We start from the raw sequence: 27202 nt of genomic DNA on the forward strand, positions 1-27202 counted from the left end.
TAGTTTCTAATCTTGAAGAAAAAAAACACCTACAATAAGGTAGCACAATGACATTAACTTAGAAATGGTAGTAGCCAAAGGCCACTAATTTACTTCTAAGGCCACTTTCTTATTTTATAGTACATTTTATTCCTGTGAACTTGTTTATGGAATTTTTGGGATTTTCTTTCTGAGTCACAAGTTTGTTTTCCACCCATGTCCTAGAGCATTTGCAAAAGCCATTACAAAAGAAATGTTAACACTTTTTTTATATATAATTAGAGTTAATATTGTGGTAAAATTCTTAGCTCTCAATGGAAATCAGTGTGGCTAACAGGAGGGGCCAGATGTGATTCAGTGTCTTGAATAGAGCTGTCAGATTAGTCAATTTTAACATAAGTGAAACAGTCAGTAGTTTAAATGCAATCAATTACAGCACTGAATCTCACAAACCTTCACTTTGGGAGTGGTCACATATTTCTAAGTGTATTACCTTCCTTTGAAAACATGATTCAGAATTCTGCAGGCGCTTTCAGCCACTTCGGGAGAATGTGGATGTTTCCTCATTATATCCAAAACATTCATGTGTATTCCTTTAGACAAAAGTGTCCTCCTAATATTTCCTACAAGACAAAACAGCAAGCATCCCATAAGCAAATCTCTTTCTCCCTATATATAGAGTTCTCAAAAACCAACAGAACTAACTTTTTTCTCATTTTGACTTTTTTTCCTCAAAATCATATGTTATAGCATTGTAAATTAAAACAGGAAATGATTCAAGCTGAAGATGACTTTATTTCCATATCTTAATCAAAAGCATTAAAATTCCTGAAGTGCCTAATAAGTTTAAATACATCTGTATTTTTACTAGCACCGTCAACTTAAGGGAAGGAGAATATATCACTTTACTTTTATTTTTGAAAAATGTTTATTTTTAAACATTCTTTTCTCTGAATTGCACTCTGTGATTCAGTAGGAAAGTGAGAATTTACTTTTCAAAAAACCTTCTAAGTTCCAAAATAAGACTTCAAAAATAAAATATTAACCCAATCTAATTACTTTGTTCACACATTTTTGAGAATTCAAACACCCAAGCACAGGTTGTAGCTATAATACAACTGTAGCCAATACAGCTCAGAATGCTATACAAATATTCTACATTATCATGGTAACTACCACCAATTCTTGGCATTCCCAGTTCAGTACACCCATTTCAAATGACGAATTGAAGCAACATTATGTTGTGCCACAGGGTCTTCCTAAGCTTCTTTATGTCTATCATTTATGTTGTAAGCATTTTCATTTAGGGGAAAAGAAGGAATTTAAAAAAAGACAAAATGAAAATTGGCTTTGGATTTCCAGTGGGAATCAGAGGCCCACTTTTAAGTAACACATTATGAAAGTACCTGATATAATATATGATAACACTATGCATATATTTGTGAGATCTATTTCTCCATATACATACATATTTATCTCATAAATAAAAACTTTTCATTGTTATATTTTATGTACTTGGATGGCTCAGTAACCTAGTGATAAAACAAAGCTTTCTCACCTAGAGAATGGTAATTAACTGTTAGTCCTCATCTTCCTATCAAGCCAGTGGTTTTCAACGAGCAGTCTACAAACCACTTAAGATCCAGAAACATTTCAAAGGATTCTGGGAAAAGTATCTGATAAAAGAAGGCCAAAGTAGGCTTAAATACTCTAGCCAGAGGTCCACACTGCCACTGAAAAATGTTGAAGGGGTCCGCAAATTGCAAAATGTTAGGAAACCAGTTAGGGGACACAATCAGGACTAAAGCAATCTTGAAAATTGTGCACAAACTTTCTACATAAGATTTGATTCACTGAAGTCAATGTGGCTGCTCAAATGCCCTGTATTATTAAGAAAATATTATTTGTCAGGCTGTAATCCTTACTCATGTGAGTTTTGACAAATTCTGGTCTTAATGAAATTCAAATGTGATAAACATTTAAACAAGCATACAGAGAGCACAGACCCATGTCTCCTGCTCCAAAAAAACAGCAATCACAACACATAAACTGGCAAAGATCTCTTTTCTTTGGACATGAATTCTTCAATACTAGGATCATAGAATGGCTTGGGTTGAAAGGGACCTTAAAGATCATCTAGTTCCTACCCTCCTGCCATAGGCAGGGATGCCACCCACCAGACCAGGTTCCCCAAAGCCCCATCCAGCCTGGCCTTAAACACTTGCAGGGATGGGGCATCCACAGCTTCTCTGGGCAACCTGTGCCAGGGCCTCACCACCCTCAGAGTGAAGAATTTCTCCCTAATGTCTAGTCTAAATCTATCCTCTTTAAGACCATTCTTCATTGTCCTATGGTTATCTACCGAAGTAAAGAGTTCCTCTCCATCCTTTTTATAAGACCCCTTTAAGAAGTGAAATGCCACAATAAGGTCTCCCTGGAGCCTTCTCTTCTCCAGGCTGAACATCCCCAGCTTTCAGTTTTTCTTCACAGGAGAGGTGCTACAGCCCTCTGATCATCTTTGTGGCCTTTCTCTGGACCCACTGTAACAGCTCCACATCCTTCTTGTGCTGTGGGCCCCAGACCTGAACACAGGGCTCCAGGTGGGGCCTCACAAGGGCAGAGCAGAGGGGCACGATCCCCTCCCTCCCCTGCTGGCCACCCCTCTGTTGATGCAGCCCAGGACGCAGTTGGCCTTCTGGGCTGCAGGCACGCACTGCTGGCTCGTGTCGAGCTTTTTGTCCACCAGAACCCCCAAGTCCTTCTCCGCAGGGCTGCTCTCAGTGAGTTCTTCTCCCAGTCTGTGCTCATGTCTGGGATTGCCCTGGCCCAGGTGCAGCACCTTGCACTTGGACTTGAACCTCATTAGGTTCACGTGGGCCCACTTCTCCAGCCTGTCCAGGCCCTTTTGGATGGCATCTCTTCCTTCTGGTGTATCGACTGCACCACTCAGCTTGGTGTCATCTGCAAACTTGCTGAGGGTGCACTCAACCCCATCATCTATGTCATTGATGAAGATATTGGAAAGCACTGGTCCACAGACAGACCCCTGAGGGACACCATTCATCACCGGTCTCCACCTGGACATAAAGTCATTGACCACCATTCTCTGGGTGCAGCCATCGAGTCAATTCCTTATCCACCAGATGGTCCACCCTTAAGTCCGTATCTTTCCAATTTAGAGATCAGGAAGTCGTGTGGGACCATGTCAGAAGCCTTAGAGAAGTCCAAGTAGATGACATCGGTCGGTCTAGCTACTAGCTAACAATACCTTTTTCAAAGCAAGGAATAAACCTCCTATTGAACACAACTGTACAATATTCTAATCACAGGGAATACAGTATCCATACTCTAGCACACTTTGTAGGTTCTTTAATATTAATATTTAATATTATAGCAATGACTGCAGAATTAGAAAGCAAAGACAGTTAAATTCCCTTACCATTTTGCTGTGACAAAATTGCCAAGGCACTAGCAGCTGCCTGAAACACTTCTTTTGAAGAGGAGTGCATCAGCATGGACAGCATCACCGCTCTGTCTATTGGGAACCTTTCACAGAGAGAAACAAATCACTGCACATGGACCACATTACAGCAGTTACTTCATAACTATCGTTCAGTTTCCTAAAAACACACTAAGTGACATAGTTAATTTTTTAGATGACTTAACTTGGCTTCTAATATTTCACTACAGCAACATCTTTGCATACTACGTGTGTAAGCCAACTTTGAATCTTACACAATTCACTTGGAGTCATGACTTCCAAGTGATCTGAGGTGCAGAAGTGAGTAAAAAAAACAGGCTTACCAAAATTTGAATGATTAAAATTTTAAACAACCCTGAGAAAGAGTTTAAGGGAAATTCTGTGTCTTATTCGTGCCTAGATTCTCCCTGACGGCCAGTGCTCCCTCTGCTATGCTCTTTCATCTGACTTGTGGGAAAATGTGTGCTGCTTTTCCATACTTCCTAACTACTTAATCTTAATCTCCTCTATTTTCCCTACTCTTACATTCTTTAAATCTCCCTATACTTGTTGCAACTGAAGATGAAATTCCTTGTGAACTGTACAAATTCGCTCTATTAGACTGTGTCCTTACTCTTTATTAAAACACTAGCAATTTGGTCTGTGGAGTTTAGAATGCTTTTCAAGAAAGAAACTTTCTATGTTGATTGTCATGCATTTCATCATGTATTAGAAAACAAGAAAGAAAAATAAAAATAACAGAAACATGAGACCCCAAATGGCCTAATAGTAGGCCACTCTTATTTTTTTTCATTTCCAAAAACACAGTTCAAGGTATTAACACTGACTGGTTATCTCCATCTCCAATCTTTTCATGAAGGTTGCGTTGATACAGAAACAGATTTTTCAAAGCCCAGCATGCAGCCTCCTAAATACAAAACAAGAGGAGACAAAAGGATTAAAGAAATAAACCTTCAGAATAGCAAAATTAAAAAAAACAGAAAATGAAGTCTGAGAATTGTTCTGTCCATGATAAAGGTACTAGTTGCTTTATGTAGAAATACAACAAAGTATGGACTGTCACATTTTTATATCTGAGATAGAACTCAGTTACAAGCATGTGCCACGTTCTCATTATCTGATTTTCATTTTGATACCTACATTAGGCCAACATTAATTCTTCAGCTGATGAGCCTGTGTTTTGCTGCTGTATACAGAGCAGCTGAGTAGACAACAAGCTTTTGGGTGGAAGAAGTTCCAGGCAATAAGTCTCAACTATCTAACCACATTTGATCCAAAGGAGTAACTGAAACTGGTTGGGGTGAACAAAGGTAAGGATGGAATGAAAGGGAATTTTTTTCTAAGGCTAATACAGTCCCGCAGACCTAGTTTGTCTGACGATACATGGGAGAAAATTATGTTGCTAAATGTTTTATTTAATGCGTAATGCTGTCTTTCTACACCCCCATCATACAGAAATTCTCACCAGTACATCTGTGTTTTTTCGGTGTAGTTCTAATGCTCTGTAGCATGCTTCCAACCAGCATAATTTTTCTTCCTCCTCCTCTTCTTTTCTTTCCTCTAAGTCTCGGTTTAAGAATATTGTTTCAGCTTGAAATACAAAATATTTACAATCAATTCTTATTGCAAAGACAAAACACTTGTCTTAACTTTCCTGTAGTCACGGAGGTGCTCACATTGCCTGTGTAGGAAAGTCAGCTGGAGGATTAGTCTTTTCTGGGAAGGGAGAAGTCTTTTGACATAAGCTCTGTGACAGAATTGAGACATGTCTTCAAGGTTATAAAAGGAATAAAAAAACCCTTTGCTACGTAGTACTTTAGTATAGCCATTTATATAGATAGTTACAGACCAGTCAATGGTCAGGTTCTGAAAAGACCAGCACACACTTGTTCTGTTATGCATTTACATACAGAACGCCACACACACAAAATATAACTGTGGTTCATTTGCACGTAACCACTTATCGCTGAGCCATCTTCACTCTGAAGATATGCTGTTTAAAAATATAAATTGCAATTGCTGAGAGAAACAGTAGGTCCCAGAAAGCACAATGAAATGTAAAATAAATCATTTCATACCTGTGTTTTTCAGCATTTAAGAAAAAAAGGTATCAACACCAACCATACTATCTGAAGTTTACTGGAATGTATGCTGATTACTAACAGTTGCTGTTTTGAGGACTGTTACACAGCCTTTCTACTGACATTTGTACTACTCAAAGACTAACAGAATCTGATCTTTAGCTTTCTGCCACTAGGTAACTAATTTCTGTTTAAAAATAACAACTGGAGCGTGCTCAAGGAAAAGGTTAAATCTTTTATTTGATTTCAGAACTCAGGCACAAGCATTAACTTGGTGTTGCAATCAACTGACAGTACATAATGAGTAGTACATGAAATACGGCATCAAATACATGTTGCTGTCTCCAGACATTTTATATTAATTAGGGATTATCCAATATTTGCCTATGAACAAACAGGTTGCTTTGTTAAGATCTATCAACATAACGTCCCAGCTCTGAATATCTGGGAATATGGTATGAACACAGGAATGTCATACTAAACCATAAACGTGCAGGAAATCTAGCTCTATCACAGCTACCTTACTTGAGGCTTCCACATTAAAAAAGAAGCACAATTAAGAATAATTACAGGAAATCGCCAGTATGAAAACATTCACTTGTTTATTTCATAAGTAATTTATTTAGGTGTTTAAGAATGAATTTACTTACTGAGAAGAGCTAAACAGCTGAGACCTGCAGCCTGTACCTTCGCATTTTTAGAATACGCTGTCACAGCCTTCACAATGACTTCTGGAACCTTATGTAACACGAGGATATTGAAAAAATTTCCTGGAAATAGATTAAGACATTCAATGAATGTAAACACACATCTATAGCTTTATACACATTTAGCATAGATTTCTCAGCAGCACATAATGCACAAACTTTGTTTGTAGCAAACATTAGATTTGTTATTAGGGGGTATTTTATGGTATATATATATATTTTATGGGGTATATTATAATGGTATTTTATTTGTGGAAAGAAGAGACAAGGATAAAAAAAACAACCGGGATCTAGGTTCTTTTCTTTATTTTTAATATGAAGACTGAGGTTTAATGCAACATGACATCCACAGCGTCAGCAAAATAAGATACCATCTATATCTCATTTGCAGACTTCCTGCCAGGAAACCAAAGCAGTCCTGGTCTTGAATTCTTGCAATGATTTGATTTATCCTGCCAAGCAAGCGTTTAAAACCTGTTTTGCCCTCTGGTTTTGTCCTCCTCGTTAAATAGATCAAAGTCAGCCTTATAAATACAGAATACATACATTTTGGAACAGTAGAAAGAACTAGCTTTTGATGATTAATGTATTTAAAGGACAGCTTTTATCAAAGGCTATACATTACATATAATTGAATATAAGGTTGAATATAAGGAATTCTACAAATGAAAGCAAGCAAAAGAAGATAACTTCCCCATTTGTTGTGCAAACAAGTATCATACATACAATAATATGGCTATGCTCACTTTGTAAAATATAGTCTGATAGATACGGTTTCTATTTTGATATTTAATTTTGTTTAATTCTCAATTACTAAAAATGAGAATCATACTAACCACATGAAAGGTGAAATTCAAATCTGTATCAATGTTTCTCAAGTGCTTCAGATAAGGTACAAAATTAAGAATTATATGATTTTGGGGCATGAAAAATAAAATTACAAGCAGAAGAAAAGCTAACTTAATTTCTTTACCTCAGTTCTGGTCCTGAGTCCTATAGGTGCTGGCTACCTGCAACGTCTGGGTTGCTCACTGGGAAATAAGTACCTCTCCTAGTGTTTTATGATTCAGCCCTATTAGTCCAAGTCAAGAGAACTCTAAAGAACAGACTTTAAGGCAAGTCCTTTCCAGATCCCTCATTCTAAAACTTTGGCCTTACCACCCACACAAGTGCAAATGGAAACAGCATTTTTCTTCTTACTCTGTACTAGCGTGGTCATGTTGTAGCAGTGTTGCTGTTTCTTGCTGTATTTTACTGAAAATGACATGTTTGTGTAAATATGTTACTTATTTCACAGAAAGTCAGAAATGTAGGCTATGTGACTAATAATTATGCTGGACTTGTGGCTGCTTGAACAGATATCAGTCAGTTAAAATTCTGACGATATTCTCGTCTTCAATAGTCATTACCAGATTAGCAAGAACACATGATAGTGATTTTGGAAGCTAATAGATATTGACTTTACAATTTCACTACCAAATAACTTGGGTTTAGGAAAAAAGTGTCCAGCAGAATAATTTGGGAAGCCACACTGGCTATAAGGAAGTCTTCCAGACTATTTCCAGTCTCATATGGAAGGACAGGAAGGACAACCTAGCAATTTCACACCTGTTTTACCTAACTTTCTGGTGCTGTGGGCACCCCTACCCAATCTCCTCCCAAAGTGTCTGCATATTAAGACGAAAGGCATCTGTGGAGCTGAAAAAAGAATTAATAGATCTCATGTCTGTTTAACTGCCACTCTTACTTGTTGGTCAGTAAACACAAATCACAAATGCATGTTCTGAGGCCATGAAGTCAGGCTGGTTGCACATAGGACAGGATCAAGGCATGCCAACAGAGTTGCTGTGTCCCCTCAAGTGCTTGGTTACCATGCAGTTGGCCTTGCAGAGGAAACTGTTCAAGCTTAACATCACCTCTTGTCAAATAACTGCAAATACCACCTCAGAGGCCACATTTTCTTTAAATGTTTATTCGGCTTTTTGAAGGGGAACTGGAAGTTGCACTCCGTTGCACTCAGGGTTGATCTGTATTCTCTATGGCATCTGCATGAAGGAGCGGAAGCAGATGGTGACAGGATGAGACTGATTTGATTAAGAGGAGTCATGCAATAGCACCAGCATCTGCAGCAGCTTCAGGCCACCACGTGCAAAAACTGGGAAGTCTAACTCATGAGAAAGACCTTGGCGGACTGATGAAAAACCTGCCATGTAGTGTGGGCTCTTCCAGCTGCTCTACTCAGTCTTTTCACACAACAGGGGAAAAAATGTATTTATTTTCATTTGAACATGCTGTTACTGCAACTGCTCAGATCATCTTATCATATTGGCAAGAGATAGCACAGAGCTGGGAAGAGGCACAACAAAATCCTTGTTGACATTGCCATTATTTGGCTTGATGTGGTGTTAGCCTGTGTCAGCCCAGACAATGGAACTTTTTTTTTTCCAGCAAACTGGTTCTTTCACTGCTTCAGGCCGGGGGCCCCAGGGCTGGCACCATACCTGAGCAGGAATGCAGCACAGGCCTTTGGGTAGATGCATTGCAAGGAGGAAAAACACCGTCTTGGAGAACACGTCCCAGATAATTCAGTAGCACCAACAGTATCTCACACAACCAGAACTACCACTTCGAAGAAGAAATTTAGAAGGAATTTTCTTCCATTCTTTAATAACATTACAAAGAATGGTATATCTATCAATATACTCTTTCTTTCTCACTGTTTCACTCTAGGTTTTTATGACTGTTTCTGTCATTGTTACTAGCCTTTATCACAAAAGGATTCCATACTGGTTGTTGCCAGTGTTGCCACCAGACCTTCACATCATTAGAAAAATTGAGCTACACACTACCGTGAGGATTCACTGGAACAGTAGCTCTCTAGTTGGCCTAACATTTCATGTCAGTTCCTCCAGTTCTTACACAGAGTAAGCTGACTAACACCAGCTTTGTGAACTTACCCAATGTAAGCTTATGCAACAAACAGCAACACGCTTCCTGAACTGTTTCACTACTGGGGAATCTTTTCATGGTTTCCACTATAACATTGTAGCAGCGAACATTTCCAGACATCAGCACTTCAACATTGCTGGCTAAAGAGGGAAACAGAAACAAAAATTACTTAAGATTTAAAAAAAATAAAAAGAAGCATGGTAATTGGGTTCTAATATTAAGGACTACCAACACTTGGTAATAATTTATAATAATTAAAGTAATGAAATTCAAATTAAAAAAATAATTAAATTCAGAGTCAATATTAACATTTGTGAATTTATTCCATTCCATATCATGACATGTAACAGGAACCTCCTTACAAACTATTCTTACTTTTTTTTAATTGAACACATTATTTTATAAATATTAATTCAATCTTATAAGTGGTGTTTATAACACAACTGAGATAAGCTAAGCAGTTTACAGTATTTGAGAAATATTCCCAGAGGCATACAGCTAAGAAACAACTTAGATTTTTTTTCTTTCTAAGAAATGTCATTTTTCCATGTTTCTCATGTTTTCCTTCCTTTTTAGGGTGCAAGTTAGCAAGTTATTCATTTGGTTTAAACTAGTTCTACTGTATGACTATTATGTATTGAGGGTATAGACAGGTTCACCTAATGATCCTGAAATATTTCACAGAATCACAGAATGGCTGAGGTTGGAAGGGACCTTGGAGGTCATCTTGAACAACCTCCCCTGCACAAGCAGGGTCACCCTGGGCCAGCTGTCCAGAACCACGACCAGGTGGCTTCTGAGTACTTCCAAGGATGGCGAGTCCACAGCCTCTCCGGGCAACCTGTGCCAGGGCTCGGTCACCTTCACCCTATTCACTGTTTATTATGCAGGTCAGATACTGAAACCAGCAGGCATTCACATTAGTCAGTAAAAAGACAGAATGCATCCTTTCCTATTGAAGTCAGTCCCTGACTGACAGACATCCTTTCCTACTGAAGATCCCACACCCAGTAATTTAAACCAAAATAGCATCACGGCAGTTAAAAACACAGTACATGAAAGCATCTTTACAGTATGTGTCTATCCAGGGTATGATATAGAACCCCCAAAATCTTGGACAAAATCTTGGTTCCAGTGAATGAAAGTCCTGTCACTGCCTCCAAGAGGTTCAGCACTACTCTACTGAGGTCTATAAACTTTCTTAATATTATTTTCAACAGCTTGGCTCTCCTGTATACAAAGATATTAAGTTGAAAAAGCAAGCTCTCAGTGGGAAGCATTTCTGAATCATTCTGTTTGTTCGTGTAGGAAGGTACTTTTCACAATGCTTTAAGATGACAGTGATTTATTAATGTCACTCACCACTGAAAACACCTTTCATTGTAAAGGTTTGCACACTTCACAGGTGATAATTATCAACATATTAAAATATTCAGACAATTCTAAAATTGTTGATTACAGAGAGAGCGCAATCAAGTGTATATTTAAATCCTGCAAGAACGAAGCAGTGGTATGGAATGGCTCTCATCTAATATTTACCACTAGAACTTGGACATCCAGCTTCTCACAGTAACTGAGGAAGAGATGTGAGCACTCTATAATTCATGGAATAACAGGTACTTCTCTCAGGGTGAGGTGAAATTGCCTCTGGAGGTGCCTGTTTCTCCCCATTAAATATAGGAGAAGCCTGGATAGCTGCCTATGACTAACACTTGGATGGCAAACAGCATGTGATACATCACTTCCCCGTGGACTTTGAAGGACAGTTGTCAGCAAAGCATTTTCTCATTCACTCAAGACTACTGAAATTTGAAAGAGTTCTTGTCCTGTTGTCCTGCATTGGGATAAACTGCCAGCCCTCAATTTCTCATGACATATGAGCCAGAGCAAAGCCTACGTAAGTATTAGTGTAAGAAGGCATACTGAGGTACAAATCCTTGATGTATTTAGACTTTAGGATATGGGGAGACTACTCAAACTATGCTCAAACTATCTTTGTCTCCCTATTTTCAATACTTCATATCAGAAAGTGCAAACTCCAAAAACAACGCCTACTGTAGAGCAAGTCTTTGTCATGGCTTCCTCTTGGAACTGTTACACATTCTCTAATTACTTTTTTTGAAGAGCACTTAAGGCTCTCTCTGAAGTGCACTCTCTTCTTTAGAAAAAAAAAAGCACTTAGCACTCTCTGCTTTAAAATGGAAATAACTTCTAGGCTATGGTAAAACTTCTATGGTAAAAACTTCTAGGCTATGGTAAAATTATTTCTGTCTCAAGGAATGCTTAATTTTTAAAGACAAACTGGAACAGCAAGAAGCTTGTGAAAGGGAAATTAAATAGTTTGGAGAATGATGAAATTTGGAAAACTGCAGTTTAGTTCCTGTTTTGTAGCACACCCTGGGCCAGCACGTTTCCTATACAAATGGACAGGATGTATGAGGAAACACTTCTGCAAGAATACAACCATTGTTCAGCCTGGAGAAGAGGAGGCTCAGGGGCGACCTTATCGCTCTCTACAGGTACCTTAAAGGAGGCTGTAGCGAGGTAGGGGTTGGTCTATTCTCCCACATGCCTGGTGACAGGAAGAGGGGGAACGGGGTAAAGTTGCGCCAGGGGAGGTTTAGGTTGGATATTAGGAAGAACTTCTTTACTGAAAGGGTTGTTAGGCGTTGGAATAGGCTGCCCAGGGAAGTGGTTGAGTCACCATCCCTGGAGGTCTTTAAAAGACGTTTAGATTTAGAGCTTAATGATACGGTTTAGTGGAGGACTTGTTAGTGTTAGGTCAGAGGTTGGACTCGGTGATCTTGGAGGTCTCTTCCAACCTGGATGATTCTGTGATTCTGTGATCTTGCGGAAGAGACAAAGAGCTCGATGCCTGCTGAAATTGCCAACGGTAAGGTACAACAGCTGCCTCTGTGTCAACAGCATCATGCACCAAGTCAATAAAGGGACACATATCATCAGGGACTTTTCTTGGGACCTGATTTTGCCCATAATAGGGACTGCTGTGATGAGAGAACAAGACACAATGAGATTTTCTTCCGTCCTATTGCACAACATCTGAGGACACCATGAGTCTCCAAAATGTGCCCAATACTACCTGTGCTCCTCATTGCAGCCACCACTGACTGGTCAGAGAGGGGTGCTTGAGCCCTAACACCTTGTCTTAGCTCTGGCCATTGGATTTGCATGGGAAATTTTCCCCTTGTGGAACAGCCTCTGTCAACAATGTTCTTAACCTGCTACCCAAACTCACTGAATATTCATTTAGTCAATAAATATATCTTTGACCTCTGCAGCCATGATAAGCATCTTAGTTAACACTTACTCTGAGCAGAAGAAAGACTCTTTACCTACTTTATGAGAGATTCCAGCCTTGTAAGTATGACTGAATAGGAAAATTTCCCATAAAAAATTACATGTCAGTATTTTCCACAGAAAACAGAAAAGTGATTTGTTTAGCAGCTCCCAACCAATTCTCATTTCAAAACTGTTCCCTCTGTCAAAATGTGTCACTATTTTTGCAGCACTACCAACTGTTTTTCCCCGGAGAGACTCTGAAGTTTTATTTGCTTTCACAGTCACTGAAAGATTACCATGCACTCAGGTGAGCTGACGCAAGCTGTGGGAGGTGAAGAATTGAAAATGACTTCCAACAGTACACTTACATGGTCCAGCTAAGGAATGTAATGAGTAAAGTGCAGGAAGAATCACCTCTTCTTTCTCTGGACACTCTTTAAATACTTCCAGTATGATCATATGATCTTTGCTTTCAACAAATTCGGTCAGCTGCTCTTCTGGAACTAAATTAAAAAGAAAGATGGAGACAGTAAGTTTTGAGGAAGTAATTCATATCCTGATACAATACGAGAAAATACAGTTGTTTTAATGAAGTTTCCTTATATTTATTTTGTATATTCCACAGAAAGTAAGGTAGTCTCCTCCATAGAGATCATATTCTACAGTTACAACTCCTTATACCAAAAACTGAGCTACTTTACAAAGACCTTGTTCTAGCCCACATTTTCTGTAAATGAGTTCTGACTTTTAAGTGCCTTCCTGTGAATGAGTATTTTTTTTTTAAAAAAAAAGTCTTTTAGTCTTTTTCACAGAACGAACTTCAGGTATTCCTCACCAAGACAGCATATAAGTGAAGGAAAAGCTAAGAACACAGTGAAAACGATTTGATGGAATGCATTTCACATACTCCTTTATTTTATTTTACTTCTCAACTTTTTTGATAATGGAGTTCTTTCCATAAAGACTACAGCCATGCTTTAATAATATCCTACCTTCACTGTAATAAGCGCTTAAGGTTTTTCAATCACTGTCCCCCATCATTTGTGCTGACATCACTGCAGTTGTGCAGTGAACCAGATAAAGGAACTAATCCAGCTTGAGCACAAATCCCACACTTTAATTTTTTTAAGCAGAATCATTTTCTGAATTTGGTTCATGATAAGAGTACAAACATTCACATTACAGTAGCTGAGAAGGTTTCTCAAAGGCAAGAAAAAAATATCCAGGGACAGCCTAGGAACTTGTTACGCTGCTGTCAAGAAGAAGGTCTTTAGGTCTGTACCTGAAACATCTGTGAATCTGTAAAAATCAGGCACTTCTTATAAAAGGCATACACAGAAAATGCAAGAAGCTGAGACACTAGTGGAGACTGAAGAGAAAATATGGCAGGACAAAAGTATTTAGGGAGAGTGGAAAAGGGAAAAGAAAGCAGAAAATAGTTCAAGGCACATGTGTGGGAGGAAGACTTAGAAAAGAAGCAATATAAAATGGTGCCAGGAAGAACAAATCTGAGGAACTGCAGACTGTCTTTGAAGCAAAGGAGTATAGTGGACTTACTAGGAGTACTAGAATTTCTCAACAGTTATTCTGAAGCAAGAAACTCAATGCAAAGAAAAACTGTCACAATAACAGGATTTTTGGCCATTACACACACAGAGTTCCTGAAAATGTTGCAGAAATTTAATACATGGTGACATCATCCCTCAAAAGAAACACAGGAATATTGTAGAGATACATACTTAGCCTTTCAGTATTGTCAGGATCAAAAGCTGAATCATATACTTTTTCTGAAGTGCAAACATTTTGCTTGATTTTAGACTTGCTCACAACTTCCTGGCAACCCTAAAATTTACCAGTCTTTCAAGAAGCAGCTTTGGTTATTGAGAATTAAAATCAAGTATCACTACTCTTTGTCCCAGTGTTACTGACTAACTTTGAATCCCATCTTTCCAGTTAACTCTAGTCAGACATGTAGTGACATTTTCCACATTAATTTATCTGATTCAGAAAATTTATGATACAGCTTGGAAAACCTGTTTTGTGCTAACAGGTTTGAAGAACAGATATAATACACAAAACAAAATTTGGAATGCAAGAATTCATTTTTTTCAGTTAAATAAATACCTGCAGTCCCCTCCCAATCTACATGTTTTTCTAACTAGCCCACAAGATATAGATACCTTTTTCAAAAAGCTTGTATAATGCTTTACATCCATGTTGCTGGATCTCTTCATTTTTAGGGAAGGTGTGCATGGCATTAAATATCAAAGAAAACACATCCACCTCTTCCTCCAGGAGCAGGAAAGCAACTACATCTAAAAAGCAGAAGAGATTACATGTTGTGCTGAGGTGTTCTCAACATGTTAATTGGAGCACTGTACTTAACCATTAAAATCCCAAAGTCTTTAATACTGTCCTTAAAATTTACTCTGGTGGCTCACATCCAGGCTTTTATATAACTTGTGAGGCAGTTATCTCTTAAGGTAATATTTTACAACACAACTGAGATGTTCTAAAACATTACTGGCAATAAGATAGTTTCCTCTCTCCACTCCTGCTCCCACATTGCACTGGCTTTGGTACTTGTCTGACTTCTCACAGACAGCTCATCTCACTAAACTAGTGGAAAATTAATCAGTCCAAAAAACTGCACTTCTTGCAAGCTGAAGAATTTCACTAAGAAACCAAATTTGTGGGAAAAAAAAAAAGGATAGGACTACACTGCCAAAAGAAAGCACATAGGGAGTTGAAATCTACCTTTCAGCTATGGTGAACCATGAAATTGATCCTTCTGTGTCATGAAATGCTATTCTCATTCTGTTGGCCATTCTTTCAGCCTGGATAATTGCTACCTGAAAATGAACTAAAAAGCCAACATCACTGTTGCTCTTACAATAATAATAATAATAATAATAATAATCTGAAAAAAGTTGCTGTCTCTATAGCACGTATAAGCAAAAATATCATATTCATGACAATTTTTCAAGCTTACATCAGTAACAACCAAATTCATAGTTCCTGATCCAGTGTTTCAGCTGCAGCTGTTTCTTTTCTTTTAAAGAGAGGATCTTTCTGTATGGCTGCCACTCTGCATTCACAGTGGCCTACCACCTCCAGCTGTAGTGCAATTCCAGTTTTTGGACATACAGACATATAGAATACCAAGAGATTTTTCTGACAAGGTACAATTTCAAATATTTTTCTGAAGTAAGATAGTCGAAACGAGACTTTAAGTCTCTCTCTATAATTAAAAGGGAGAAGAAAGCAGATTCAAGAGGTAATTGATCTTACCATAAAATAGACAAATAAACAGCATAACCATTTTCTTAAAGTTCCTGTTTCACTCTACTGCCTATAGCAGGAAGTTGGACAGCCAGATCAGCTTTAACTACCTAAAGTCTAAGCCTTATTTTGTAAGTAAGGTTGATTACAAGGCCTTTCAAAGTCAGCGGAAACTTTCCTATTTCAACAATTTTAGTACTAGTATTATATGCTACCTTGAACCATGCTAGCAGATATCTCCCTTACAGTCTCTCTTTAATTTCAACAGAAGATCAAGAAAAATGTTCTCAGTTCCTGATAAGATCAAGTCTCTGGAGAGCAGATTAAAAGAAATATATCAGAGACAATTCACTCTTTTCAAATATATAAACTAGTACTAAAGGAAGCAAGTCAGACTGTGACCAATTTTATACTTTGCTAAGAAAAAGTTCTTACTTAACTTAACTATATACAACCAGTATTTGTGCCTATGCTGATAACAAGCTGAGAAAACTATTTGGCTATGTTGTTCATAGCCTTGCAATTTGGAGACTCCTTTCTACCTGGATAAAAACAGTACTGTTATTACTTTGTATACAAGTACAAATGTTCTATGGTCTGAATTTTTGGGTAGACCTGTGTGGTGCCAGGAGCTGGACTCAATGATCCTTATGGGTCCCTTCCAACTCAGGATATTCTATGATTCTATGATTCTAAATGACTTTACAGAATAAAAGAGACAAATCAGGTCCAAAACGTATGCTCATGCACTTTATATCACAGTTCTTTGTTTTAAAGGCTCAAAGTAGGAAAGTAAAACAGACAATACCTGACATGAGGAGTAGATTTAATGTTTTCAGTCCTATTACTGAGAGATTTACATTTCCTTTGTGAACTGTGAGCATTTTAAGGATCAGCCTAAAAAATTAAAAGATGGAAAAAAAGAGTTAGGGCTAAGTAAATACTAACAGAAGTATTTTTTTTTTCAAACATTACTTAAAAAAACAATACAAAGCAGCTACAGAAATTAGCAAAAGCTTTCTAAAGCCATTTTTGTCCTTTCTCAATTCATTTTTCAAACTTTTCTTTCAGCTTATGTTTTTTTCAAGTTAGCAATTAAATTACTTGGTTACTCTAACAATTTTTACATTTCATGAAAGTAATGATGTGTAATTTACCAATTAAAATTTTAATTAATTTTATATGCATATATTAATTCTACAGGAGGCAAGTCCTACATCCAGGATGGAATTATTCTACAGAAAGCAGGGCTGGGGGGTGCAGCAGACTGCAGATGGTAAGGCAGTGTTCTGCTTGTTGTAAGAGTGATGTTACAGTGAATGATCAAGTGCCTGCTGGAAAAGACAAAGCAGTTTCCCAGCTAAAGAACTTGAACAACATCTTGAAGGACTCTATCCTATCTAAGGTTCCACCATGTAGCACTTATGGGATGCTGGACAAATCACTAAAAAGAAGTGTTTCGTAGACTGGCAATTGTATACTCTCTGCTTTCTAGGTGGCCTGACTTGAGACCCAGGGATATTAACCTCTGAAATGTTGCAAGCAGAGTCAAACAAAGTTGAATTCTTAAACATAAGGACAGCCAGACAATGCTAGGTGCTCTGAAAAATCCAGTGAATGTACCAAACTGTGTGCCCAAAAATCTGTTGGTACTTTTAACATGATTTTCTAAGACAGTGACCTAAAATCTGTAATACCTTCTCATTAAAGAAATTTTTTAAATCTCTAGACAATACTGATGAGCACTAAGAAAAACTGAGAAGAAATTAATAGGCCAATTTTCAGATAAGGTATCAATAACGTACAGTAAATAAGGCAGTGGGCCCCATATTGAATGATGATGATGGCAGAAAATAAATGAGCATTGATTTTGTACTTAATGAAGCATATCCTAAAATGGGGGAAAACCAAGACCGTGTAATTAAAAACTAAATAAAAATAGAGAGGCTCAGAAAAAAATATCAAGAAACTTTCATTGTTGATACTCATAACTTTGGAGAGTTTGACTCTGCAATCTTAATGATCTTCAAATGAGAGTGTCTTTGTACAGATATCTAAACAAAATGGATCGTGCAGTAGCTGGCAATGTTAACAGACATTCCTGACCTGTCTAGAAAAACAAAAACAGCACTGAAAGCTTCACCCAAATTTCATTCCCAAGATATAGCAATGATGTTGTGTGCCTTGCTAAGGTCTAACTTTATAAACTAGGATGAATGTATTTATTATTATTATTTATTTCTTATTATTTTAAACTGAGAATAGATACCTCGTGAAATTTCTGTATGCACACTTTGAACCAGTAAGTTTACAGACAAGGACAGGCGCTGGCATTTCAGTCCCCAGGCAAATTCTTGGCCCAGCACACAGCCCAGATGTATGGACTAAGTGGTAGGGTGATGAATCAAAGAAAACAGGGAGCCACCCTAACCAAGCTGGTAGAGTAGCTAAACAGACACCCTTAAATGCACTTCTTTAACGTCCTGATTAAAATGTTTTAGTCTTAAGCCTTCCTAATGCACTTTATTGTGTGGTTGCAGGTGTGCGCGCACACGCATACACGTGTAGAAACTGTACCTGGGATGCAGATTCCTTCACCTGTTTGCTCCATGAGCAGCTGTGGACAACAGGCTGGGAGGGAATGCAGCCAGAACAGCTCACCTGGACTGACCAAAGAGATATTCCATACCATGTAATGTCACGCTCAGCAATAAAACTGGGGAGAACTTTGCCAGGGCTGCTGTTGCTTGGGGACTGGCTGAGTATCGTTTGGCTAGTTGTAAACGAGAGCTTTTGCATCCCTTGCTTTGTTTTGCTGATTTTTTTTTCTTTTACTTATGAAACTGTCTTTATCTCACACAGAGTATTTCTCACTTCTGCCCCTCCAATACTCTCCCCTATCCTACTGGTGTGGAGCGAGTGAGCGACTGTGTGGTGCTTAACCCACGAGAGGCGTGGGTGGTTAACCCACAACGGGAAACTATGGGAAATATCAGCCCAAATGGAGTAATTTTCTGGGACCTAAGAATAAGCATCAGTCAATTAACAAGCCTTTAAGCTGCCAAAGAAATCTTAACTACCTAGTACAGCTTCAGCTCAGTCATTCCTTGCTCATGAAAAGCAACCAAAATCACAAACATACTGCATCTTCATGCAAGTCATCTCATAATAGCAACCTTTCTAAGGAAGGGCATGGTGAAGACTATAAAAGCAGAGGCAGATTTACTAGTAGAGCTATTAAGCTGCAGCTCCTTGCTGTCATTATCAGCCCTGAATGAGGCAATCTGTCCAAGCGAGAGAACATCCTTCTCTCTTATTCATATTATACTTACATCTGCAGCTAGCATTTGTGCTACGGAACAGCTTTGGAGTTAACCTCTGCCGGTCTTTGTCCATCTAACCAAAGCCATGCAGAAGCCATTAATTTAGGCTCCCTCAACGGTCAGCATAGAGAGATGGGCGTACTCAAATCAAACTACACTTAGTTCCGGGCTTACTTACTAAAAAGATGGGAAGAACCACCTTCTGATGGTAATTGTGTCCACTGACTGCACAGGTAGTTGAGGTGTCTACTTTAAATACTTAATTTTTAGACAACTAAAAAATACCCCTTCTCTTGATCTGTACCACTTTAGGCTTGTGGATGTAATGCATCATAAAGAACACACATACACAAAACCTGCCAGGTAATGTTGCATATGTCTATTAAAAGAAAACATCTTCCTAACCACAGAATCCCAGAATTACTGAGATTGGCAGGGACCTTTGAAGTTCTCTTAATTCAGTTTCCCTGCTCAAAGAAGGGAAGTCTATTATAGCTGATTGTTCAGGGTCAGGTCCAGTCAGGTTCTGAATATCTCCAAGGCTGGAGACTTCACAACCTCTCCGGGCAACCTGTTCCAGTGTTTGATCAACCTCAAAATAATTTTAAAAAAATCATTTGATTTTTTTAAAATCTTTAAGTGGAATTTCCTGTATTTCAATTTATGCCCAATGTTTCCTGTCCTGTCACTGCGCGCCACTGAGAAGAGCCTGGCTCAGTTTTCTTTACTCTCCTCATCAGGTATTTATGCGTACAGCTAACGTCCCTGCTTGTGTGAGCTTTTTATTCTGGAAACCGAAGAAACCCACAAAAGATCTTTAACCATGTAGAAGCTGATGTAATAACTTTATATAAATACATTATATTGCATAAATATGCTGCCATGATATCCAGAAGACTCTTTGCATACAACATACTTACTGGTGAACACCCAGGACTTCCCAGTCCTTCCCAACATCCTTAGGAGCTATGTTCTGTAGAGTACTTGGACAAATTTCTATCAATTTACAAAGAAGTGACCAACCCATCTGTAAAATAAAAAAAAAATCAGAACAGATGCTCTATTTGGAACTTAAATGTTGTCTTCTAATATTCATGGCATTCAGAAGATGGATGTTCTCAACAGTTATCTAGCTAAATAGGGGATAATTACACAAGACAAGGGACATAAAAAGTTAAGAGATGGAACTAAAACACGCCAATGATTATCATTTCTTGTAGCAATGTATCACCTACAATGTGCTCCAGCACTGCTTGAGGCTAGAGGGACACACTTACGGTTAAGAGATGCTGACAGTGAAAAAAAAAGATGAGATCAATAGTATGCCATCATGGGCCACAGAAGACCACTGCACTATTACAGCTAGTCCAACTTCACTGAAGCATTGCTGCCTCCATAAGAATTTGCTATTTAATTGCAAATGAGAAGGAGAAAGGATAGTTTTTAAAGGTGGATATGTTAAAGGTGTAAATGTTCTAAATGGGGTGAGATACCTAAATGATACTACATATTTCATATTCTTGCCATCGATCCTCAGTTTCTGCGTGCTTGCAAAACACAAAAAGGGCAGTGAAAGTCTTGAGAACACAAGGAATGGAAGACAAACTGAAAACAATATATTTATTCTAATAACTACCTGCTCTATCCTATGCAAGTGCCTTGACTTTCAGGTATCTGTAAATAATACCAAAAATGAAAAATGTCCATACTGGAGAAATCTGTTCCCCCATGTTCCCTGGAACAATGTTCTTTATTATTATGAGAGCTTGCTGGGCGTATTGGCCTGCAGGCTGATAAAATTGAATGTGCTTTAGTGTGAATGATAGCAGTGAGCAAAAAATGTAGAAAGAATTAACTGATGAAAAGAAAACCTCGCTGTACTGAAAGAGAGGAAGTAAACTGAGAAATGTCAAAAGTTCAAGACAAAGTAGATTTAAAAAAAAATTAAAGCATAAAACTCTCCCTGGCCATATAAATAAAAAAAGAACAAAAGGAAGAGGAAGTAGGCCTGTGTGCTGTAGGAATAGGGTCAAGACAGAAGATAACCTAGGTGTGGCTCAAAAACTACATGCATAATGAGATCCCATTTCAGCAAAGAGTTATGCAAAGCAAAGGGGTCAACAAAGGACATCCACCACCAACAGGAATGTAAACAGCTGCTTCGAAGGAGCTTCACTGCAAAGTTCATAGAAATTGCATGATCTCTAACCCTGCAGTGTGAAAGACGAGAGACATGAATGAAATTGGAAGTCGGGTAGTGCAGAGCCATCCAAACAAACGTAGACTGGAAAGCAGGCAGCTTGCACAACAGCTTTGGCAAGTCTATGAAAAAGGTGATGGAAATCCCCGGGAACTGGAATTCTGCTTTTATATTTCACAGGTCACAGGCACCATGTTCACGCTATCCGCAGTAGCTTTGCTTTTGTTGCAGTTTAGATTTCCAGAGTCAAATGTTTTAAGCCAATTATACCCTTAATGTCTGCAGATTGAGCTTGCCCAGAAGACAATTTCCTTGCCTAGACAGCGAGCTGACTTGCTCTACTTGAGAGTGCAAACCAACTACTATGGACATTCAGGAAGATTAGTCTGGACTGTGGGATCAACTCCTGATCAAGCATAATTTCAAAGAACAGTCTTAGTGACTACCAAATCCCCCAAAGATGGGGTTATGCATTACCTCATTTTCCATGTTCAAGCAACAAATTTCAAATCTGCACAGCAAAGACATTGTAGAGGTGACCATTAATTCAAACACTGTTTATTGCTACAAAAAAGATTTTAAAGTGGCACTTCCTGCCATGCTAATTGTAAAACTTAGAACCCGATGAAAATTAGCTTAATGTTTTTAGAAAAGTCACTTTTGTACTGTCTCTGATGAAATTTATATTTCTATTAAAGATTCTATTTGGATTGTTGTGACTCCAAGCACTGACAAACATTTATAAGGACTGTGGAGCCAGAAAAGACCAAAGCAGACATCTGACCTGCTGATAATGCAGCCTATTTTACAATATTAAAATCACAGCCTTGGATAACAAAGAGCTTATTATCCTTTCAATAATTACGTAAGGAAGTAAGGGTCTTTTAAATAACAGAGATACTAAAGGCTACAGGGAAAGGAAAAAAAATGCAGTAAACAAAGATGTTCTTGTAAACACTTTAACATGTCCTGACACACAGGGACAGTTGGCGGCAGCACTGAAACCCTGTTATTTTTGTCAGCCCCTTTTCATTTCTGGCATGCAATGAATTTATATTACATTAGCTCACACCTTCTGCATGAGTCAAAGCTCTACTGACTGCTCCTTTCTGAATTGTAAACAAGTTTTGATCTATTGTTTCTAACCTGCTCTAATCGTCAGCCAGCAACTGAAAAAAACCACCATGGTATCATATTTACTTAAAAGATGTCTATTTTACTTTTAAGGCACTACTGACTTTGCAGCTCAGTATCTTCCTACTTATAAAGAAGTTTGCAAGACTTATGCCTGTAGTCCGACTTGCACTGGTACTCGCAATATTGATCTATTAAGCTAATTTACTCTGTGCAAGAATAGGACAGAAAAGGAAATCCTCACTTCAGATATGGCTCCTACCATGTTTTTTCTCTTATATGGGTCAGTTTTATTACAATGCCAAAAGCCAAGGAGGCAACTGGTTGGTTAATCAATTTATTCAATGAGAATTCTTTAGTAGTACAGAGGGACTACAGCGAAGTCAGGACTACGTCACTTCACTGCTGCCAGGGAGAACTGTGTATTCACAAAGGCTGTAAATCAACTGCTGTGGATGAAGCAAGGAAGCCAGAGCTCTACTAACACACTGTGGATGTTGGTAAATATCATAACAAAACGTGAAGGACGAGCTGCCTATGGCACTTTGTGAGGAACTGGATTAGAGCTTTGCACTGGCTTTGAATTTGACACTTGAATACAATGTAGTAATGCAAAGGAAATCCAAAACTTCTAAACTGAAGCACTGTATGACTGCAAATGTAGGCAGAGAGAAGATTAAAACTGATTTTAAAATTCTATATTAAATCAAAGAGAAGATTTTTAACTTTACTAAAATAAAAATTAAACGATCACGGTCCTCTTACACACTTCTTAGAGCCCTGTGCAATCACTTCAGACCTGCTTCTGGTTGTGGTTGGATTTCATATTTTTTACTTCCTAGACTAAATTTTTGGGCATTGGTTTTGTAAATTGTTACATACGTCATATACTTTATTCTGAAAAAAAATACTGATTTATCCTTTTGTATTTCTTAATGAACAATCCTTTTGTATTACTTAATGACAATTCAATAGTAAAATAACTTGAAAGTTCAGACTGTACAAGTTACTTAGTCTTCAAAGGAAACTTTCATGTTTTAATCTGAATCTTATGCTTGTGATCTCTAGCTTAAGATCTAGTAGATTAAAAAAAAATCTTAAAAAACATTATTATTTATGTGACATCATTTATGTTTTGCTTTCTAGTGAATCCAAAAAAAAAAAAAAAAGATGCCCAAAAGCTTGTAACTATACAAAATTGCTTAATAAAGAAAGCAAGCGAGTGGCACGCGAACTTGGACTTCATAAACATCCTTTGAGCATAACGTAGTCAGAAACTTAATCTATGCCTGCCAGGAAGGAGCTCTTTCATATGACAAGCCTGGCAGCTGTACCATAAGCACAGCACCAAGTTGTGCAAGCGCCACACCTCATTGAAGTGGGCCGGTGTTGTCACAGGAGCAGCCAGGCAGGACCTTAAATTGCAGAAGCTCCTCCGAGTTACAACACTGTTTTCCCCTAAAAAGTGGCCTCGTACAACTCTCACGGGATGGGGCTATGTATGGATGAAGACATCTTAATCATGCCGCTCCTCATGTTTGCCTCAGCACAGCAGGATTTAATGTTGATATGTTGGAGCTATATTAAACGGCATGATTTAATGTCAATACGTCGGAACTATATTAAACGTCAGGATTTAATGTTGATATGTCGGAACTATATCAAATGGCAGGATTTCATGTCGATACGTCAGAACTATATTAAACAGCATTACTTGTAACTCAGAAGCGTGGGGTGTGCTGCATCCACGCCGCTTCGTTTACGCTCATCACTCCACTTTCTTTTGCCGTTTAGAGCTGCTGCTTGCATCTGCAGAAACCTGGGACTCCCAACCCCAACCCCTCTCCTGTCCTTTTGCTGAGGAGCAGCGTTTTCCTTCACACAGCCGCCTGGAAGGGCAGGGGGCAGCCTCGGAGCGGGCCGGCCCCAGGCCGGAGCCCGGCCGGGGGGGAGCTCGGGGCCGCTTACCTGCTGCACGCCCGCTGCCCCCGTGTACATGTCCACCACCAGTAGCACGGGAACGTGGATGTTTTTGCCGCTGAAGAGCCGTGGAGCTGGAGGGGAACACAGAAAGGCCGCGTTAGGGCGTGTGGGGCAGCCCGGGATGGACAGGGCCAGGCAGGGCTGGGCTGGGCTGGACAGGGCGGCCCTCGCCTTACCGCTCTGCCGGGCCGCCAGCTCCAGCAGGTCGCTCAGGGTCTGCACCAGCGTCTCCAGCCGCTTCCTCTCCTGGACGTTTTGGAGCCGGACCACCAGCTTCCTTAGGGCTTGTTCCTCCCTCGCCGCCTCCTCCTCCTCCGCAGGGCCGGCGCTGGCCATGGCCGCCCCGCTGCCCTCCGCGGCGGCCGCCTCGCCTCTTCTCGCCTCGCCTCACCCCATCCGCCGCGGGGACGAGGAGGGCACGACGCGGGCCCGTCCCGCAGCCGCTGACAGCGCCGCCCGGCCCCTTCGAGCCGCCCTCCCCACCGCCGCTGCCTCCCGCCCCGGGACGCGGTCGCGGCCGGGCGTGGAACCCCCTCCCTCAGGCCCCCCACCCGCCGCCATTAGGGGGCGCCCGCGGCACTCGCGCACGGTTCGCTGGCAGCGCGCCCGCTTGCGGAGATTGACAGCGCGGATATCCAATAGAATGGCAGATCTGCAGCGCGGGGTCCGCCCACTAGTGTGCCTAGGTTATAAATACGGCTTGGAGCGTGCCCTCATGCCTCAGGTGAGGGTGGTGGGGAGCGAAGTGTGGGGCTTATTTTGTTGTTCCTCAGAAAAGGGGCGCAAATGTAGCTAATGTGTGCGGCTCCCTGGGCAGGCAGCAGGTCCTGAGGCCTCCTTGCATAATGTAGTGTCCTTTTTCCTGCTGTGGTGGGCCAGGGAAGGTGGAGAAGGAGCTATGTCCTCTCCTGAGGTTTGGGGCAGCTGAGGTGAAGCTGAAGGATCACCAGCTTTGGGGTCACCAGCTTTGGGTTAACATAGCCAAAGGAAGACCCTTGCTTCATGTTCATGAGTGTTTTGGCCTCACGGACTCCGTTAGGTCTGTGGGTTTGCTTAAAACAAACCTTTGTTGTACTTGGAAGTCAAATTTCACTCCAAGCTGTGCAATGAGAGTTTGCAGTTCTGAGATAAGAAAGTTCTCCTGCCCTGCATGTGCATTGCTTCACTTGTGGTTGATGCAATCTTCCTGTAACCTGGCAATGCTTGTGGTACCTCACTGCTTTTCTGGGAGAGTGGTATGTGGGTGTGAGGTGGCCGGACAGCTCTTTAAATACTTGGTTAGAAAGGCAGTACCAGTGGGATATGTTATACAGAAGTTGCATGCCCTTTGTAATACGTAAGTATTAATTAAGGGAATAAACTTTCCAGTTAAATTGGACTTCGTTAGACAAAAGTCTGGTTTGGAGGATCATGGTAGGAGTATGGATTTACCTGAAGCTTTTGCTTAGTTCACAGTGTTTCGTTAGAAACACGTATTGTTTGTTGAACAGTAGATTCACAGGTTGCTTGTTTCTCAAAACATGCTTTAAGAAAGTGCTCTGTAATGCCTCTGAATCCACATGGAGCTGGCTGAACTGTCCCTGGCCTCTTGGTGTATCGGTCCTGAAAACCTTGGACACGGCTGTCTTCATCGTTCAGGCTTTTTTTTTTTTGCACAAAGAAACTATTGTCTTGGCATCCCAATTATAGTCCACTAACTAGGACTGCATTTGTTAAATGATGAGCTAGTATTTCCCTCTCTAAAGCACTGGAAAACAAACATGAATGTGAGATAGCGTTATGAAATAGTGACTCATAGTTTGAGATGTGTGGAACACATTACATCTGGACTGAAACAAAAATGAGCTGAATTAAATGAATTGGTTGCACTTGAAATATGCTTTTCTTTTCTGCAGAACCACTAATGCAAGCACAAAGAATAACTGAAAAATGTTTTTTCTTGATTTAAAGTATTATTTTTGTCTTGCAAAATGAATGCAAATAGTCTCAGTTTATATTGACTTCTTCCCGTATCTGCGAAGCTGTAGTTGCTATGAGACTTAAGCAAAAGATTTTTAAAAGGTCGGTCTCCATAGCTTATACTGATCAGAAATGTCACTTGTGAGTTTTAGAATCTCTGCAGTTGTAAGGTACAACTAGTGATATTGATAAAAGTTGTATTAATATGACTTCCAAATCCTACTCTTAAACTGAATTTGTAGCTGCTTTGTCCATTCAGCAGAGCTTCCTTCTGGATGCGCTGCTGCTCTGGATTTCTTTGTAGCATATTTTAAATAAGAATGCACCAATACAGGTTATGTATTGGTGTTTCAGTGGAGTAAAGTGGAATAAAGTTGTGGATTTCCTTAAGGAAAATTGCTTAAGGAAAATTTTTGTTTCTCAGGAGATCTCAAGTGCAGTTCTTCCATATGTCCTACTTGTGTATCGAGGGGTTTTGTTGTCACTCCACCTCCCTTGTAATTCCCTAAATTCCAAGTGATCTTCGCTTCCAAACACTCGTGTTTCCTTGAGCGTTCTTTTCATGGTGGTGTGTGTGGTTTGTGTGTTTTTTTGTTTTTAACAAAATCAGAATTGTCGCATCTGGCTCTTTCTTGAGGTTGAGCGCTTTAGGCATACAAGAGTTATTTCCCCTTTTTGTTTTCAGTGAGATTGGCAGCTATCTGCCCTGTGTGTCCTGGTCTGTATTTATCCTCTTCCACGTGGATGGGACTACTAATGCTCATTAAGTAATATATCATCTCTGGGTGTGTGACCACTAGACAGATATGAACAGATAATGTAGC

The 27202-nt window shown here is 39.5% G+C and overlaps 1 protein-coding gene across 2 annotated transcripts in view; it reads right to left on the reverse strand.

Annotated features, from left to right (window-relative positions):
• The window catches only part of LRRK2 (leucine rich repeat kinase 2), a 71396-nt gene extending 46423 nt beyond the window's left edge, over positions 1-24973 (reverse strand). Inside the window, exons 1-12 of one of the 2 annotated variants that reach the window (XM_040544704.1) lie at positions 24596-24973; positions 24405-24490; positions 20023-20129; positions 16588-16676; positions 14678-14812; positions 12866-13000; positions 9206-9337; positions 6192-6311; positions 4926-5050; positions 4288-4367; positions 3419-3525; positions 473-602 (exon numbers count right to left, since the gene is read on the reverse strand). In XM_040544704.1, coding sequence (XP_040400638.1) covers positions 473-602; positions 3419-3525; positions 4288-4367; positions 4926-5050; positions 6192-6311; positions 9206-9337; positions 12866-13000; positions 14678-14812; positions 16588-16676; positions 20023-20129; positions 24405-24490; positions 24596-24755 — 1406 coding nt within the window. In that variant the 5' untranslated portion in view covers positions 24756-24973. The remainder of the gene's footprint in view (positions 1-472; positions 603-3418; positions 3526-4287; positions 4368-4925; positions 5051-6191; positions 6312-9205; positions 9338-12865; positions 13001-14677; positions 14813-16587; positions 16677-20022; positions 20130-24404; positions 24491-24595) is intronic. The other variant, XM_040544705.1, reaches the window with a different exon arrangement.
• Between the last annotated feature and the right edge of the window lie 2229 nt (positions 24974-27202).

The sequence above is a fragment of the Cygnus olor genome, chromosome 1, assembly GCF_009769625.2.
Source record: "Cygnus olor isolate bCygOlo1 chromosome 1, bCygOlo1.pri.v2, whole genome shotgun sequence".
Classification (NCBI taxonomy): Eukaryota; Metazoa; Chordata; class Aves; order Anseriformes; family Anatidae; genus Cygnus; species Cygnus olor.